General features: G+C 39.8%; 1 protein-coding gene across 6 annotated transcripts in view; it reads right to left on the bottom strand.

The window, feature by feature from the left end:
• Positions 1-16,439, bottom strand: part of COL14A1 (collagen type XIV alpha 1 chain) — a 225,959-nt gene that overhangs the window by 113,040 nt on the left and 96,480 nt on the right. For 5 of the 6 annotated variants that reach the window (XM_034668564.1, XM_019806266.2, XM_034668565.1 and 2 more), the window contains 6 exons: positions 16,040-16,179; positions 10,138-10,264; positions 7,993-8,132; positions 7,371-7,503; positions 5,979-6,038; positions 4,236-4,387 (listed from right to left, as the gene is read on the bottom strand). In XM_034668564.1, coding sequence (XP_034524455.1) covers positions 4,236-4,387; positions 5,979-6,038; positions 7,371-7,503; positions 7,993-8,132; positions 10,138-10,264; positions 16,040-16,179 — 752 coding nt within the window. The remainder of the gene's footprint in view (positions 1-4,235; positions 4,388-5,978; positions 6,039-7,370; positions 7,504-7,992; positions 8,133-10,137; positions 10,265-16,039; positions 16,180-16,439) is intronic. The other variant, XM_011232717.3, reaches the window with a different exon arrangement.

The following is a 16,439-nucleotide window of genomic DNA, read 5'->3' as shown; positions in this document are numbered from 1 at the left end:
CCTCGAGTTGAACCCAGAAGAAGCTGTTGCTAAGATACTGCTAAGCTCTAAAAGCAATTTTCTAAAATATACTGTTAAAAGGGAAGTCAGAATTCGGTGATTTTATATCGAATTAGTTTGATTTTACTTCTTGGAAAAAAGGGACATTGAAATATACTACACTATTGTGTTGATGCGGACCCGGGAGGGAGATTTTTTTTAAAAGAGCTCTGCTTTATTTTACCTAACTGAGTTACGTAAGTCTGGCACTAAGGACAGGTAAAGGAAAAACAGTGGTTGCCCTGACTTGCATTACCCTGTGAATGTCGCTTCCTTCAGGGCACTGCTTTTAAATAGAACTCCTCTGAAGCACAGAGCCTGGCATTCGGTCCAAGCTGTCTGTTTAGCAAACCACCCATGTTGCTACTCCTTCAATAAGGTCATCTCTCAAACTGAGAAATGCATGGGCTTGGAACCAATCACATTCAGACTGTGGAATTCTGAAAAGCAGTAGAGCCATTTTGGAGGAATCACTGAGCTTGCTAGGAAGTCGTTGCTGTGGTTTATAATAATCGTCATCTTTTACCCAGCAATTATTAAGGGCCAGGTGCTACCCTAATTATTTTAATATAGCAATTCACTTACTCTTCACCCCAACCCTTTGAGGTAAGGAGTAACTTTACATTAATTTTACATGTGGGGAAACTGAGGCCCGCACAGCTTTTGAGTAAAGAAGCCATCCTGAAATCCTGGCTATCTAGCCTGAGCCTTGCTTTAACTACTATGCTCTGCTCCATGTGGCCACACCGCTTGAACCTTTTTACCCTAATGATATTCACTTCCAAGAATAAAATGTAAATCTCCTCTTGGGAATGCAAAGCTCCTTCTGCTTGGCCTGTGCTTGTTTGCACAAAGCAGGGTAAAGATGGGCTCTTACCAAAAACAGATGCTGTAGATCACAGCAGATGGTGATTCTGTTTATATAACAATTCTATAAAAGACACTTATGGTTACATGAGATGCAAATCTAACCAGTGAACTTTCGCATTTTTAAATTTTCTTCTAGAAATGGAACTTCATGTCTGGCTCCATTATTGCCCAAAGCTGTTCAGATCAGCCTGGATCTCATCGGTAGAAATAGGGTTCCCTGTGTCTCACTGTGTTCGCATCTTATAAAACTGTGTCTAGATAGTGAGTCCGATGCTATCCGTGGCAAGGGGCTGGGTAGTGTTGGCTCTGCCGTTTTAATTTCAATCTATCGAAGATGAATATTTTTATAAAATACAATAAAACAAAATTTCTGGAAAAAATGTTCATGTCCTTGGGATGTTGTAGCAATGTCAAATTGCTATAAATATTTCTAAAAGCTTAATCTTAATATCTGAACTTATCTTGTAGGAGACAGAGTCACACACTGAGTATACGTGTTCTGGAACATTTCTTGCAAATCAGAATTTGGGCCATGGTTATGGATGTTGACATCTAAGCTCTAGAAAATTCTGAACTCCTGATCAGCCTTTCACAAATAAAGAAGTGTGAGACCTCCATACCCTGACAACAAATTCAGAGCAAAGTCATTGCCGGTCAAGTAGCTTTACTTTCTAAAAGTTCAAAAGCTTTTTACTGGAAATATTTGGTATATTTGATTAGGTTTAGAATATATATGAATACTTCACCTACTCAATTGGAGAAGGAAATGGAATTCTCCTTGTTTTCCATATACTGAAGTTTTACTTTGGTTTACAAATGTTCTAGATATATGCCATTCTCTCACTCGATCATTTCCTCAAGCAAATCTAATTGACTTTTTTAGTTAAGGAAAATTTGGTAAGATGGTAAGAGCCATTTCTTTTATCTGGACATATCTCCTTTCTCATTTTTATAATATGCTTTAGCTCTCTGCCTTTCTCTGTCATGCATTATTACTTAAAGATATTCATTTGGTGTTGGGGGTTCAAGGCCTTTGGATTTTGATACAGATCTGTCACTGCCTGCCCTATTTTTGTTTTATAATCTAAATCTAGATGCAACCACTTTCCATCTCTAATAATAATAATACACTTATGTAGAAGTAACATTTCCTAAACACTGAGATATAAATTCTCAATTAATCCTCAGTTGGGTTCCTGAAAATATGCCTATAAATTAAGTGTGCACAAATCCAATGCAAGTGGAATTTGGTAGAGGAGCTTGATATTTAAAGAATTCTACAGTACTTTCTTCGGTTTAGCAAAAACACTTCAGCACAGTAAATAATCACCACCAAATTTATCAATATTTTTCATTTTTATGAAGGGTTTGCTTAACTGGGGCACATGTGTGTTTCAGACTTTTGATCTTTTTTTTCCCTTCATGTAGGTGTCCAAGTGTTTCAAAATAAACAGTGTGAAATGAAAGAAACTAGCAAAGGGAATATTATCTAGAGACAACCCAAAGTAAATATTATTATTATTTTACCTTGCATAGCTTACAAGTGCATGCATGAGATTAAATTGTTAGTCTTTCCAAATTAACAAGAATAATTTAGCAAGAAGTTTAATATGTTTCTTGGAAAGAGTAGAAACAAAAAACAAAAAACAAAACTCTTACTCCGGGAAGTTTTTATGGGTCTCACTTTTAGGAACTAAATTAAAATATGAGACAATAACAGGGAAAATTAAACATTCAAATTGTGTCCCCAGTTACCATTCTTAGGTACAATTTTATTTTGAATTTTTCAATCATGGGTCATTTGAAATATATGATCTGAGTGAATTTATAACTCAATTTATTGTGTTCAAGTGTCCATTAACTTTCTAAAAGTATTCCCAGACCAATTTCATGGACCTTCTGGTTATTCACCGGGGACGTGACTATTCCCAAGGCTATCATTGTGCTCTGTAACAAATCTTCTATCAGCCTGAAATTAAGTACTTTCCTGAGACAATTTTGGGCTCAAATAATTGCTTATGCAAGCACATAAATAAAAATAATTTTCCATCAAAGGCTTTATATGTAAGGAGGAGGAACAAAGGGTAATAATGTTATTCTTGAGCAACAATGAATTTGGAGATGTCTCTCCTAGAGTGTCTCAAAATAATGCAGCAGGGGGCAAGAAATGCAAGTAATGAGGTTAAATAAGGCATAGTCCATGACTAAAAAGGAAAATTTCCTTTAGATGCAAACTGGAGTTATCTGCTCTGATGGGAAGCATGCCGAGGAAACAATGTTCAGGTTCTAGAATAAAAGGAATGATATGGGGTAAATTAAGAAAACACAGGAAGACCATGACTCAAAGTGTACCCAGGTTTCTAATAGAGAAAAACAAATCAGATGAAACAAAGAAAACTCAGCATATAAAAATCCAATCCCCTTAGCGAACCAGTCATATTTAAGAATCAGTTAGAAATGACTATAGAACCACTCAAAATGAGTTGATGTCAGTGAAAAACATAACTATGTATTAATGGATGCTATCTTATTAGGAACACTTCAACTACGTAAAGACAACCTTTCATGCATGCTTTGCATAGAAACTTTTAATCATATTCCCAAGGGCAAAGAAGTTTAGTATATGCACATATATTAAAAGTTTATATGTTAGAAGTTTATATATGTGTGTGGTTGATCCTTGAACAACACAGGATTTAGGGCTGCTGAGCCCCTGCATAGTCCAAAATCCGTGTATAACTTAAAACTTAACTGCCAATAGGTTTCTGTTGACCAAAAGCCTTACTGATTTGTGTAAATAGTTGAGTAACATATTTTTGTATGTTACATGTATTAAAAAGTGTATTCTTACTATAATCTCAGCTAGAAAAAAAATGTTATCAGGAAAATCACAAGGAAGAGAAAATACATACACAGGACTGTACTGTATTTATCGAAAAAAATCCACATATAAGTGGACCCATGCCATTCAAACCTCTGTTGTCCAAGGGTCAACTGTATACACACACAGTGACAGTGCACAGTGCACTACGTATGACCCACTTTGGTGCTCTAACGAATTGTCAAGGCAGCAGAAGCAGCATGGGAGACGACGTTCAGAAGCTTTATCAATTTGAAGCAAGTCATATGTGGAGCAAGTTTTGGAGAGAGAAAGGTCATCAAGAAACCAGTAGTGAAGTTTAGATGAACAGAAAACATTAGTTTTCAGGGAGGGTAGAGTCACCCAGAAATCAGCAGTCAAGCTTGCACGGATCTCTGGAGACAGCCTCGTTAGGTCCATTAGTCAGGGAACTGCGTGGTTTCTAGGCAGTTGTACATATACAGACCGTTCCTACCACTTCTTCCACATGGTCCCCTTGAGCAGTCAGGTAGGTCACCCTGAACTGCTGCACGCTGCTGTCTGAAATGTCCCATGTTACCCGCAGGCTAGAAGTGGTTTCGTCATCTACAACCAGGTTTCTGATTCCTGTTCGGAGAACTGGAATAAGGACAACCAAGGATTAAAGAACTTTTAACCAATCATATTCCAAAATGAGCTCTAGAGACCGTCTGTGGACATGATGACAACGATCACTTAACGTATCTCTCTAATGTGGAACCATAAGAAGCACAGGTCAGCTTTAGCGGCTCATGGCAGGGGTAGGGGTGGGCATCATACCTACTGGTAGCAAGTAGAAATGAGATAAGAGATGGACCATGGACCCCTCAAAACTATCAGCCCTGTATATCTATCTATCTATCTATCTATCTATCTACCTATCTATCTATCTATCTATCTACATCAGTAAGGAGAACTGGGGAGAAGCCCTTGGACCGGGGAAGCCTCCAGGGGAGCATGCCCATGAACACCTCCCACCAGTGCTCTGCTGGAGAAGCAAAAATGAGGGGCAACCTCTGTCTGCAATCCAGCATCCAACATATATCCTTTTCACCCACTCCCTCATTTCTCCTACAGCACTCATCACTCAAAGCACATTTCTCTCACCATGGCTACCTCTATCCATTCATCCCACATGGATATTCTCCCTTCTCTGATATCTGTATGAACTCCTTCACCCATGCTCTCTGACACATTCCTTCTCCTCTCCTGAGAGGCCAGCTCCCTCTTTTATCCCATCTGACTTCCTTTCATTCTCTCCATCTCCAGTGACTCTTCTCTTCATTCATCCATTCATTCAGCAAACATTCACTGAGTGTTTCCTTTATGCCAGACTGTGTTAGGCCTTTAAGATATACAGGGATGAACACTCGACAAAAATACTAAAAGTGTCACAGAGGAGGCAGGAGAGTGACATTTAGCAGGCAAAATTGGGAGAGGGTACCAGGCAATGGGAATGGGAGGCAATGTCTCACCTTCAGGGCTAGGAGTTCCAGATGGCAGGAGGAAATGAGACAGCTTGAAAAATATGGTTGAGTCCAAGAAGAAAAGCAGAAGGATCTTGGATGTTATGATAAAGAGATTTGGGGGCACTATGCTAAAGAAGGGCGGGATAAAAGATTAACTGGAGAATGAATGAATCAGTGAATGAATGATTGGGTGACAGAGAGCCATGGTAGGGTTTTAGGTAGGAAAATAAATGGTGCAATCAAACTTGTGTTTCACCTAGTTGACTCTGATAGCTGGTTGGAAGGTGTATCATAATGGGGCGGGGGGTTAAGTTGAAAGAGAAAATAGCTGAGGTGGGAAGTCTATTAGACCAGCCAGGTCTCGGCTACCCACAGAAACGCAAGGACACCATGATGTGAGTAATTCTCAACAGATAACAATGGAAGTCACCGTGATCAAGAGAAGGGACAGATTCCTGGTGCGTGCTATGTGAACATCCTCTGCAAGACTAAATAGGAACCCAAAACAAAGATGGCACAGGTAGAGATGTCACAGTGAGGTCCAAAGACTCACTGGCATTTAGGGCTAAGAAAAGGTTGAGAGGTTCTAAGAAGAGTAAACTTTGAATTGAAAGGCTCCATTCCTAAATAACAATATAAAATAAATAAAACTGGGATAACATAACTTGTTTAAATCAAACTTTTCTTACAGGGAAATGGGGACAAATTCTATTTGTCCTTACCTGACGTCACAGGTGTGGTGGGGGCTATGGTCGTAGATGGTTCAGGCCAAAAACTGTCAACTAAAAAAATACCCATTACTTTAAAATTCTACAATGCTTGTAACTACACATTTGTCTATAGCATTTTATAGTTTTCAAAGAAAATTTCACCTATATTATCTCAACTTGCTCCTCCCAACCACCTGGACTATGGTTGCAAGAATGAAGAAATGAGCTGTAAGTAAAGCAGACGTGATATCTATTCCGCTGATAAGGAAACTGAAACCCAAGGAAGAGAATGTTTCTAATCACAGATACCAGCCTTCACATAAACGTTTGTATTACACATATAACTTTGTGAAACCTCCCAGTTACTGTGAAATGGGGCATAACCATGGTAATTAAAGGAAAATAAACAGTGCTGTAGACCACGCTGTGAAAGGGCTGCCAAACGAGACCACCAAGGAAGAGAACAAGCGTCTTTTCTAGGTCGTGTGCTCAACCTGGGCATCCAGCACACTGGAGCAGTTGTGTGGCTCTCCGCCCAGAGCCCCTCTCCGGGGTCAACACACTCATCACCAGCTTCTGGAATACTGGCTGCCAATGGCTCAGAGCTCTGGGAACTGTCTCTGCCTGAGGTCACAGACTCTGTCAGGGGATGGCCCACCTCCAATGACTGGGGATGCAGGGATACAAAGGGTTCAGCCCCATTGGCTCAGTTTGGGACAACTGTGGAGGGTCGTTCCAGGTCCAGGACTCTTCATGGAATTAGCCAAAGGCTCAGTTGTAGCTTCTCCCTACACCTCATTCTGCCATCCTTACTTCCTTACAGATGTATCTCTCAACTACAGTCTTAAATTAACCTTCTGGATGCAATTTTCTGTCTCAGAATCTGATTCCAGGGAACCTCATCAAAGAAAACTTAATATGTGGTTAATACCTCATATTTAAAAAATGAAGGGATGAATGAATCAGCAAGTGAATTTTATACAAGATTCTTGGAACCAAGATTGACTTGGGAAATTCCAAAAGCTCTTGGACATGCTTGCCCTCAGCTTGTTTGTTCGCTCATTTATTCACTTATAAATTATTTTACCCATCCATCCTTCCATTCAACAAGTATTTATTGCACAGCTAAAATATAACAAGCACTATGCTAGGTGCTGGGGATATAATGGTGAACAAGACAGACATGGTCTCTGCCTTTATGGTGATAATAGCCTAGGAGTCTCATATGCTCCACATAGCGGTTTCATTAAAGGTGAGGGCACATGAAGAATTCTGGGGGACATAGAGAAATTGAAGCCTCTGTAGGCAGGAATAAGGTGGATGGGCAGGGAACCAGGTGAGCAGAAGGGTATCAGAATGGATGGTGGCTGCTGGCGAAGTCCCCTCAGCCAGACTGGTACTTACGTGTGGTCCCCACAGCAGTCACCACCTCACTCTCGCTCCCATCATCCAGTACAGCCAAGAGCGAAACTTCATATTCAGTGCCGGGCTCCAGGCCCTCAATAACATGTGAGTCTTGGTCTTCCTTTAGGAGAACCTGAAAAGCATTTGGTGCTTAGTAACCAGGTTTACTTGAATAGCGGTGAAAGTTAAGAAAAATAATAACAAAGGAAAAAAAGTTATCCTGAGCATAAGCAAGCAACAACTCAGCAGAAAAAATTCCAGGGCCATTGAACTCAATTTTAAAGTCAAAGCAGAGACTTCATTCCTTTCAATTCCCTCAAAAAATAAGCTATTAATATTGCAAAAGTACCAGTAGAAGTTTTATTTTGTGTCATTTATGAAAGTCAAAGGATCTGAAAATATATTAAATATATGATGAGGGCCCTAGCAAAAAAGAATGCCATTTTAATCTTAGCAGAAACATATGATTTGACATTTATAAAACTCCATGCCAGGCAAAATATTAATTACTTCTGGGATTCTCAATCCCTTTTAAAGTGAAGACCAACTCAAATGTGCAGTGGGTATTCACTTCCAGAGAAAATGCTCCCGATGACTTTTCAGTCTGTTTCAGACAACTCACTTCTTCGGTGTTCCCACCATAGACTGGAATCCACATCAACTTGTGTTGTCCTTCATCAGCCGAAAGGGGATGCCAGGTCACTCTGAAACTGTCTGTCGTCACCTCATCGATTTCCAAGTATTGCTGGGCTGGAACCTCCTCTGTGAGCCAAGGAAAGAGACTTTGTCAGAGAATGGAGAAGGCAAGGAAGCCAAACTCAAGCAGCTCCCGGGGCCGAGGGAAGAAGACTCTCCGAGGGACCTCTGGCTTTGCGAAAGCACATGGAAGCCGAGAAAGCCGTGCCCATCAGCCCAGTGAGACCTTAAGTTTCTGCTGCCAGCATTTACCCATGGGATAAATCAGGAAGACCATGGACACAGCACATTTTTTAAAGCCTTCCAGTAATTTCGAGAACTTTCAGATTCTCTATTTGGCTTTTCGCAAACTATAAAAAGTAAGAGTGTCCTATTCATTAGTTTACAAAGATATTATTTTCTCATTATGTTGGGGAAATTAACAAATTGGTGCCCTCGAGGTCCAGGAAATGTCCCTCTTCATTTTATTTGTTTTTGTGCCTAAATCACCCCCTCATGATAAGTTAAAGAAGAACCTGACATCCTTTGAATCTTGTACATCTGGGTGCCATTGGAAGTGAAATATGATTCATCAGACCTTCCACAGTTTCACAACTGTGTGTCAGTCTTTGTTAGCCACTGATTTTTATTACTTGAAATTAGAGATTTTTTAAAAATGTATTTGAGAGAGAGAGAGAGAGAGAGGAAAGCATGAACAGGGGGAAAGGCATACTATAGGGAGAGGGAGAAGTGGACTCCTTGCTGAGCAGGGACCCCGATGTGGGGCTCCATCCCAGGACCCCAAGATCATGACCTGAGCTGAAGGCAGATGCTTAACCGACTGAGCCACCCAAGCATCCCAAAATTAGAGATTTTAAAACTCTTTCACAGGACACCAGCAGAATCCCAACTAGAGTTATCCTTCAGGAAATTTTGTGGAATTACTGAACTTTTTTCTGTAAACATTATTTCTTAATGGAACATATTTCTCATCTCTCCAAAATAGCTTCTCATCGCCTCGGTATAGCGCTCAATTGTTTTCCAAGTGCAATCAATGTTAAGTTCAGAAAGTGAACAATAGAAGTGTTGCCACCAAGAGACAAAAATTTTTTTACATTTATTGACTACAAGGTATACATAGAAAAGGAAAATCATGCAGGCACGCCTTATGTTTTTTACTGCAGTATTTGAAAGATTCCATATTGTTGTATTAACATTTCAGGCTGCATGAATCCATTATTGGCTACGGACTAATGTATTGGCTACAGACTATATAGTATGAAATTGTCATTCTTGCAGCTCAAAAAATTGTTGGGTATCAGCAATTTTGCAAGTTCAACTTAACATACATGCATATGAAAACAGAAGAAAGCTGTGAAATTTTTAGACCCATAGAACAAAAGAAATGGTGCAAGATTAGGAACAGAACAGTACACACATTTACTTAACTGGGACCTTTTGAATTTAGATGACCTTTCCCCTTGCTTTGATAGAAAATAACTAGGCAGTACACATCTAGCCACCTAATTGTTCAGTTGTTAATACAACGTAGGGGGGCACCTGGGTGTCTCAGTCGGTTAAGGGTCCAACTCCTGGTTTTGGCTCAGGTCGTGATCTCAGGAGCCCCGCCTCAGGCTCAGTGCTCAGTGGAGAGTCTGTTTGAGATGCTCTCTCTGCCTCTTCCCCTGCCGCTCCCCCCCACACATGCACACGCACTCTTTCTCTCTCATAAAGACATCTTTATTTTTTATTTTTTTTTAAAGATTTTATTTATTTATTTGACAGAGATAGAGACAGCCAGCGAGAGAGGGAACACAAGCAGGGGGAGTGGGAGAGGAAGAAGCAGGCTCATAGCAGAAGAGCCTGATGTGGGGCTCGATCCCACAACGCCGGGATCACGCCCTGAGCCGAAGGCAGACGCTTAACCGCTGTGCCACCCAGGCGCCCCTAATAAAGACATCTTTAAAATGATAATACAACATAAACAAAGGTCAAAATGCAATCTCTTCAAAATCACAGTTGAAGAAGCTGCTCCAGTTTCTGGTTTCTATACAGTTACTCTTGGAAACTTCCAAACCATAATAAGGCTTACCTGTGGTAAAAATTCCAGTCAGAGGCTCTGACTGCCCCTCTTCATAGATAGAGGTAATGGCCACAGTATACTCCGTGAGCGGCGTCAAGCCCTTCAGAGGGAAGGTAGTAACAGGATCGACTTCAACCTGCAAAACAGAGAGGTCGTACCAGCTACATCTGATATTCTCCAGACACAGGAAACAGAAGGCATTTTATTATTGTCTGTAGTTTACTTGGCTAGGCAGCAGGCGATAAAGACTTCAACCATATTACTGAATTATAAAACCAGTCAGCTTCTGTATTACACATTTCTAATCTTCACCTTTAAATAGATTACCTCTCAGTTAATTCTTGGGACATCTTTGCAACCAATATTATTTCCACTCATTAAAGATATAGAAAGGAAAGTGCACACAATTTCCAATGCTACTAGAAATAAATATAATGTTTCCAGCCTGATCTGCTCAGAGCAGCCAGTTTTTGGCTTCACTGCCTGGGCTCTGCTGACCCATGACTAAGTATTACGCAATAAATCCTGTAAGAGCTGCATAGGTGAGCGACCATGCAGGGGAAGATTCAGGGGATATTCATACCAAAGATCACAGTAAATATTTGAAATATTCCTTTATCTCCCATGGAGAGATTTATTTCGGAAAATTATATACCAATCTCTTCACAGTACATAAGGGATGAAGTGTTAAGGATAAGGACCCAGGGTATAGGAAGGATTAGAAAAGGAACAGCAAAGAATGAAAAAAGAAACCATAGGGTAAGAAGAAATGGAAGCAGGATCTAGAACACAGAATCCTGAGCAAAGCCATCCTCGACGATGAGAAAAAACAGACACAGCTTTACCACTGCAAGGTTGGGTCTTGGGCCTCTGAGCTACATAGCACTGGGGGCATATTGTAGACCAAGTAAATAGTGCCCCACTTAAGCATTTTCTGTACATTGTCTCAATTAACCCTTTCAAACCTCTGTAGGGGAGGCGCTTTAAAATAAGACACTCTAGCTATAAAGATACCCTGAAGAATTGAAGAAATGAACCTATCTACCCGATAGCAGACCCTGCCAAAAAAAAAAAAATACAATTTAAAATGTTTTCAAGAGACATTTAGAGCAATATCAAGATCTGTTATTTACAATACTATCAATGACTAAACTTGATAGCACCTGAGGTTAAGGGGAAGGTGACTAAGCTCATGTTACGGACTTGCTCACGGCAGTCAACATGACCTTTACCAAAATATAAAAGGTGTCACTGTCCCACTTAAAATCTTCCTTGGCTATCTCTATTGCCTTCCAAATCAAAACCAAGCATCCTGGGATGCCTGGGTGGCACAGCGGTTAAGCGTCTGCCTTCGGCTCAGGGCGTGATCCCAGCGTTATGGGATCGAGCCCCACATCAGGCTCTTCAGCTATGAGCCTGCTTCTTCCTCTCCCACTCCCCCTGCTTGTGTTCCCTCTCTCTCTGGCTGTCTCTATCTCTGTTGAATAAATAAATAAAATCTTTAAAAAAAAAACAAAAACAAAAACCAAGCATCCTGTGATGACTACTTGGTCTTGCATAATCTGGAGCAGTGCTCCTTTTTCCTGCCATAATTTGAATCACCTGCTGGGCTCCAGCCACACTGACCTGTCAGGTCCATGTCTTTCCTACTTCAGGGCCTTTGCACACCCAATTCATTCTCTTTGGGATCCTCGCTCTTTTCAAAACTAGACCTTTGCTATCTGCCAGGACTGTGCTTAACTTTCACTTCCTGACAGGGGGTTTCTCTCGTCACCTATCTCAGTAGGGCTATCCCCTAACACTGCTCTCATTTGTTTCCTCCCAGCACCAAACACAGCCTACAGTTATTTTATATCCTATGTACTTATTTATTTTCTCCTGCATGGAGTGTAAGCCCTTCCAGGGCAGGACCTTGTTTAGCTTCTTCAGTACTGCATGTTGAATCATATTTGTTTTTGAGGGAATAGATGAGGCACCAAAGATCATTTTTAAGAGAGATAATAAAGGGCTCATCTGAACTCAGAGCCAATTCAGAAACCATATACATCACTAAGAAATCAACTGCAGGTCAAAAAAAAAAGTGTGAGTCCTGGAGGGGAGGAGCTTCCATTTTCACCCTTTTGGAACCCTGAGCCGCTCTGCTAGAGAGGGCCAACCAACCTCAGTCCTCTCCGCCACCCCGGCTGAGATACCAGACACAGGAGTGAAGTCATCTTGGAAGTTCTGGCTCAGTCAAGTTCCCACATGAATGCAAGAGTCACCTCAGCTGACACCACATGGAACAGCAGAGCCAAGCTGTCCTTGCTGAGTTCTTCCCAGGTTGCGTAATCATGGGTTATTATTTTAAGCCTGGGTGTTAGTTACACAGCAGGAGTGAACTGAACATATGGATTATCTTCTTCTGAATCAGGGTCTGATAATATTATAGGTCATTCTTAGCATTTAATGTTTACTTTGGTTTGGGTATTGTCTGCATGCTTCCTGTATTCCTTCATTCAGTCGTCCACAACCTTGTAGAGTAGCTAGTTATTACCCTTAATTTGGAGACGGTAAAAGTGAGACTCTGAAAAGTTAAGGAACTTGCTCAATGGAAAACGAGCTAGGACTCAGCGCATCAACACAAGTATTTTGGATGCAAAACCCTATGCACAGTATGGCTTCATTAAACTCACAGAAAAGACAAATCCATATTTAAAATAGGCGCTCAAGACATGTTCTTCTAAATGATATTTACATGTTGCTTCTGTTGTTTTGGATTATAGTAGCTGAGTTTACTGAGCACTTATAACATGTCAAGGACTTCATGTTCATTGTCATGTTTAGCCCCCTTCCCCCCCCCACCAAACCCTGGGTATTTATAATAGCTATTTTACAAACAAGGAATGGGAGGCCCAAAGACCTGAACTAACTTCCTGGACATAAAACTTTTAGCTGGAATGGATAGTCATGCCTTGACCTCTACGTCTCAAATCTGTGATAAATAGGAATTTCGTGAGGGTATCAAACACACACAAAGCAGTTGAAAATCAAACTTGGAAAAGTGTGTATATACACAGTTTTCCCATCTTACATATATATATATACACACACGTATATAAGTGTATATCTTTTCGGCATAAATATGTTGAAACCTATATATACATCTGTTGTAAAGATCTATTTTATTTAATAAAGCATTTATTCGACTCTGAACAGAGCATATTTGACGCATTAACTACTGATTATTTTATTCCATCAAATGAAAACTTTAAGGTGTCATCTATTTCTATTAGTTATATTATGTTTTAGACTGAATTCTGGAACTGATTTCTTGGTAGTACTTTAAGATATAGAAGAATTTGAGGAAATGATAACAAATGACCATGATCTCATGGTTATACAACTATTTTTGAAAAATTTTCAAACAGTCTGGCCTAAAAGTTTAATTTCAGCCTAATTCTGGGAGGGATAAAGAAAGAGTCCTTGATGAGGAACAAGGGACTGGGCTCCACTCTGGGCCCTCTTGTTGAGTCATAGCTGTCGGGAACTGGACTTGCGTCTGAGCCTAAAAACTGGCCTTTCCTTTATAAAACTCAAATGGCAGCACTTTAGTTTTCCATCCTGCTTGCATATTTCCCCAAATCCTCTCCCAGAACATGCTCTCTGAGATGGCCCTGTCCTCAGCTGACAAGTCATGTTTTCAGCATGTTTTCTCTAAGGATAACATGAGGGGCTCTCTGTAAACTCTCAGAACAGTGGCTGGTTCAAGGTAAGCACTCAACACGTGTTGGCTGCCATCATCATCATCAACATCTTCATCACCATTGACATTTGGGTGTCCTGTTTCATTTTTCTTCCTTGGTCCCCAAGCAGTTGGAGAGAGGGATAATACAGAAAGGAGAAAAGGGAGGAAGAGGAAGTGAAGGAGAAGAGATGGGANATTCAAGGCTGCCATCATCATCATCAACATCTTCATCACCATTGACATTTGGGTGTCCTGTTTCATTTTTCTTCCTTGGTCCCCAAGCAGTTGGAGAGAGGGATAATACAGAAAGGAGAAAAGAGAGGAAGAGGAAGTGAAGGAGAAGAGATGGGAAGAACAGGAAGTAAAGCAGAGAAATGTAAATTGAGTCAAAGGCAAAAGCTTATGATCAATTGCATGTTACATATTAAGTAGATTTTGGTTGGGACATTTTAAAGTTCATTCCAGAATGTTTTAGAAGTTTCCTAAAAACCCAATGGTAGCATTACCGACAAATAAAATTTAATTAATAAAATTAAAGCAAAATATAGTAGGAATACTCACCCTTAAAATCATATATTCCCAAATCAGGAAAAGTGATATTACACTTAAACAAAAGACATTTGTTTAGCAACATTTAGTCTCAATTGCACGGTTAAGAATTAAGAAATAAGAACACACACACACACACACACACACAAGTCAGATTGGAAGTGCTACAAAACCACATATTGTTATGCATTTTACTCAAATAAAATTTTCTCAGATTTTCATTCGTAGACCATTTTCTCATGTTTTAAATTCAGTTTTACCAAATATAGTCTTCTAATTTCCCAGAACAATACAAATTAGAAATAGCAGGTTCCAGTCATCTCCAAGATTGAAAAACATTACAAAAAACCACGTGTAGTTCTCAACAAATGTATTCGTCTGGGGTCATTCTTTATAATGGCAAATAACCTAAAATACCATAAGAGGCCACAACTGCTATAATTTTTTAAATGGATGTCAAGTACGCTTCTTGCGCTGATCATTTCACAATATATACAAATATCAAATATTAGCAAATGCACAGTATTGTGCATTCATTGCCCAATGTCCCATGTGAGGGGGCATTCTGCAAAATACTGCTTGGATTTAATTGTAGGAAACAGTTTGTCTCTGCAAATGAAAATAGTTTCTTCATCTGGTCAGAAAATAGAAGTGATGTAATCCAACATATTTCCCTCTTGGTCTTAACTTCTTGGATCAAGTTGAGGAAAAATAATAATAACTTTACTATCTATCCTGCTAAAATATATTCCCAAGGAAAGAATTTGTGAAGATTATTAGTGACCGCATATAAGATGCTGTCTCTTCATGAATTCTAGTAAGTTCTGCTATTTGAAAGTATCTTCCTACACAAAATTTAAATTATTCAGTTTTGTATTTAAATCACCTAACTAGAATATTTCAGATGTTAGATGAGTCAAAAACAGAGGGATAAAGTGAATTATACTGACATTATTTCTAGTTTACAACATCTAGAAGATACCTACTTCCCCACCTCCTTGCACTGGGGCAGACTGTATATTCCAAAGATGGCCACATCAATATATCTCCCCTCCAACCTGCCTCCCATCATTAGTGGGGCCTGTGTTCCTCCTCAAATTGAATTCATATGGGGACTTGTGATATCTCCTACCAGCAGCGTGTGGCAGAGGTGGTATTCTGTGACTTCTCTAAGTAACTGAAGGTGACGCGGCTTTCACCTAGTGCTTTCTCCTTCTCTCTTTTTCTCTGTCTCTTTGGACATGTCTGGGATTCCTGAGCCAGCATGTAAAAAGTCTAGCTCCCCGAAGACTGCCATGATGGAGGGATTATGTGAAGAGTCTAGTTAGCGACGAGAGCTGCTCTGGCTCCCAGCTGATCCAGTCTTCCCAGACCGGGCACCAGATATTTGAATGAAGACGCCATTGTAATGACATCAGGACCAGCTACTGTCTGGCTATGACCTCATGAGTGACCCCAAGCCAGAAGTATAGATTAAAGTAGTTGACACACTAATTCCTGACAGAAACTGTGAGAGAAAATAAAGAATTTATATTGTTTTAAACCACTACAGATCTGGGATGATTAGTTATGCAGCCATAAAAAGCTAATATACACCCACCAGAAAAAAAAAAATAGACATTGTGATTCACAGCTTACCTCATTAATTTCAGTGCCATCTGCATTGTTATATACAATTCGATAACCACTGATCTTTCCTGATGTCGGGTCCCAGGCTAACCGAGCACTGTTAGAGCCAACATTGGAGATTCTCAGGTTTCTTGGTGGACTTAAAGGCACTTTGTAGTAAGCGGAATAGAAAATAATTAAAATGTTAAATAACATACACCTAAAAAAGCCAAAAAAAAAAACACCCCAAGCATCTTTGATTTCTAAACAACTTACATATGAAAAATTTCACCCAGATGATAACGTACAACAAAGAAAATTAACATATTAACAAAGAAAAAACTTTCCTTGTAAGGAATCAATAGCATTAATAAGTTACACATGCTTAGAAATAAATAAGATTTAGGTACATTTTCTGTGTCCTTCTTCT

Source organism: Ailuropoda melanoleuca, chromosome 9 (genome assembly GCF_002007445.2).
Source record: "Ailuropoda melanoleuca isolate Jingjing chromosome 9, ASM200744v2, whole genome shotgun sequence".
NCBI classification, from domain to species: Eukaryota; Metazoa; Chordata; class Mammalia; order Carnivora; family Ursidae; genus Ailuropoda; species Ailuropoda melanoleuca.
Note: the sequence above shows the minus strand (reverse complement) of the source record. Positions and strands in the feature narration are given on the sequence as shown.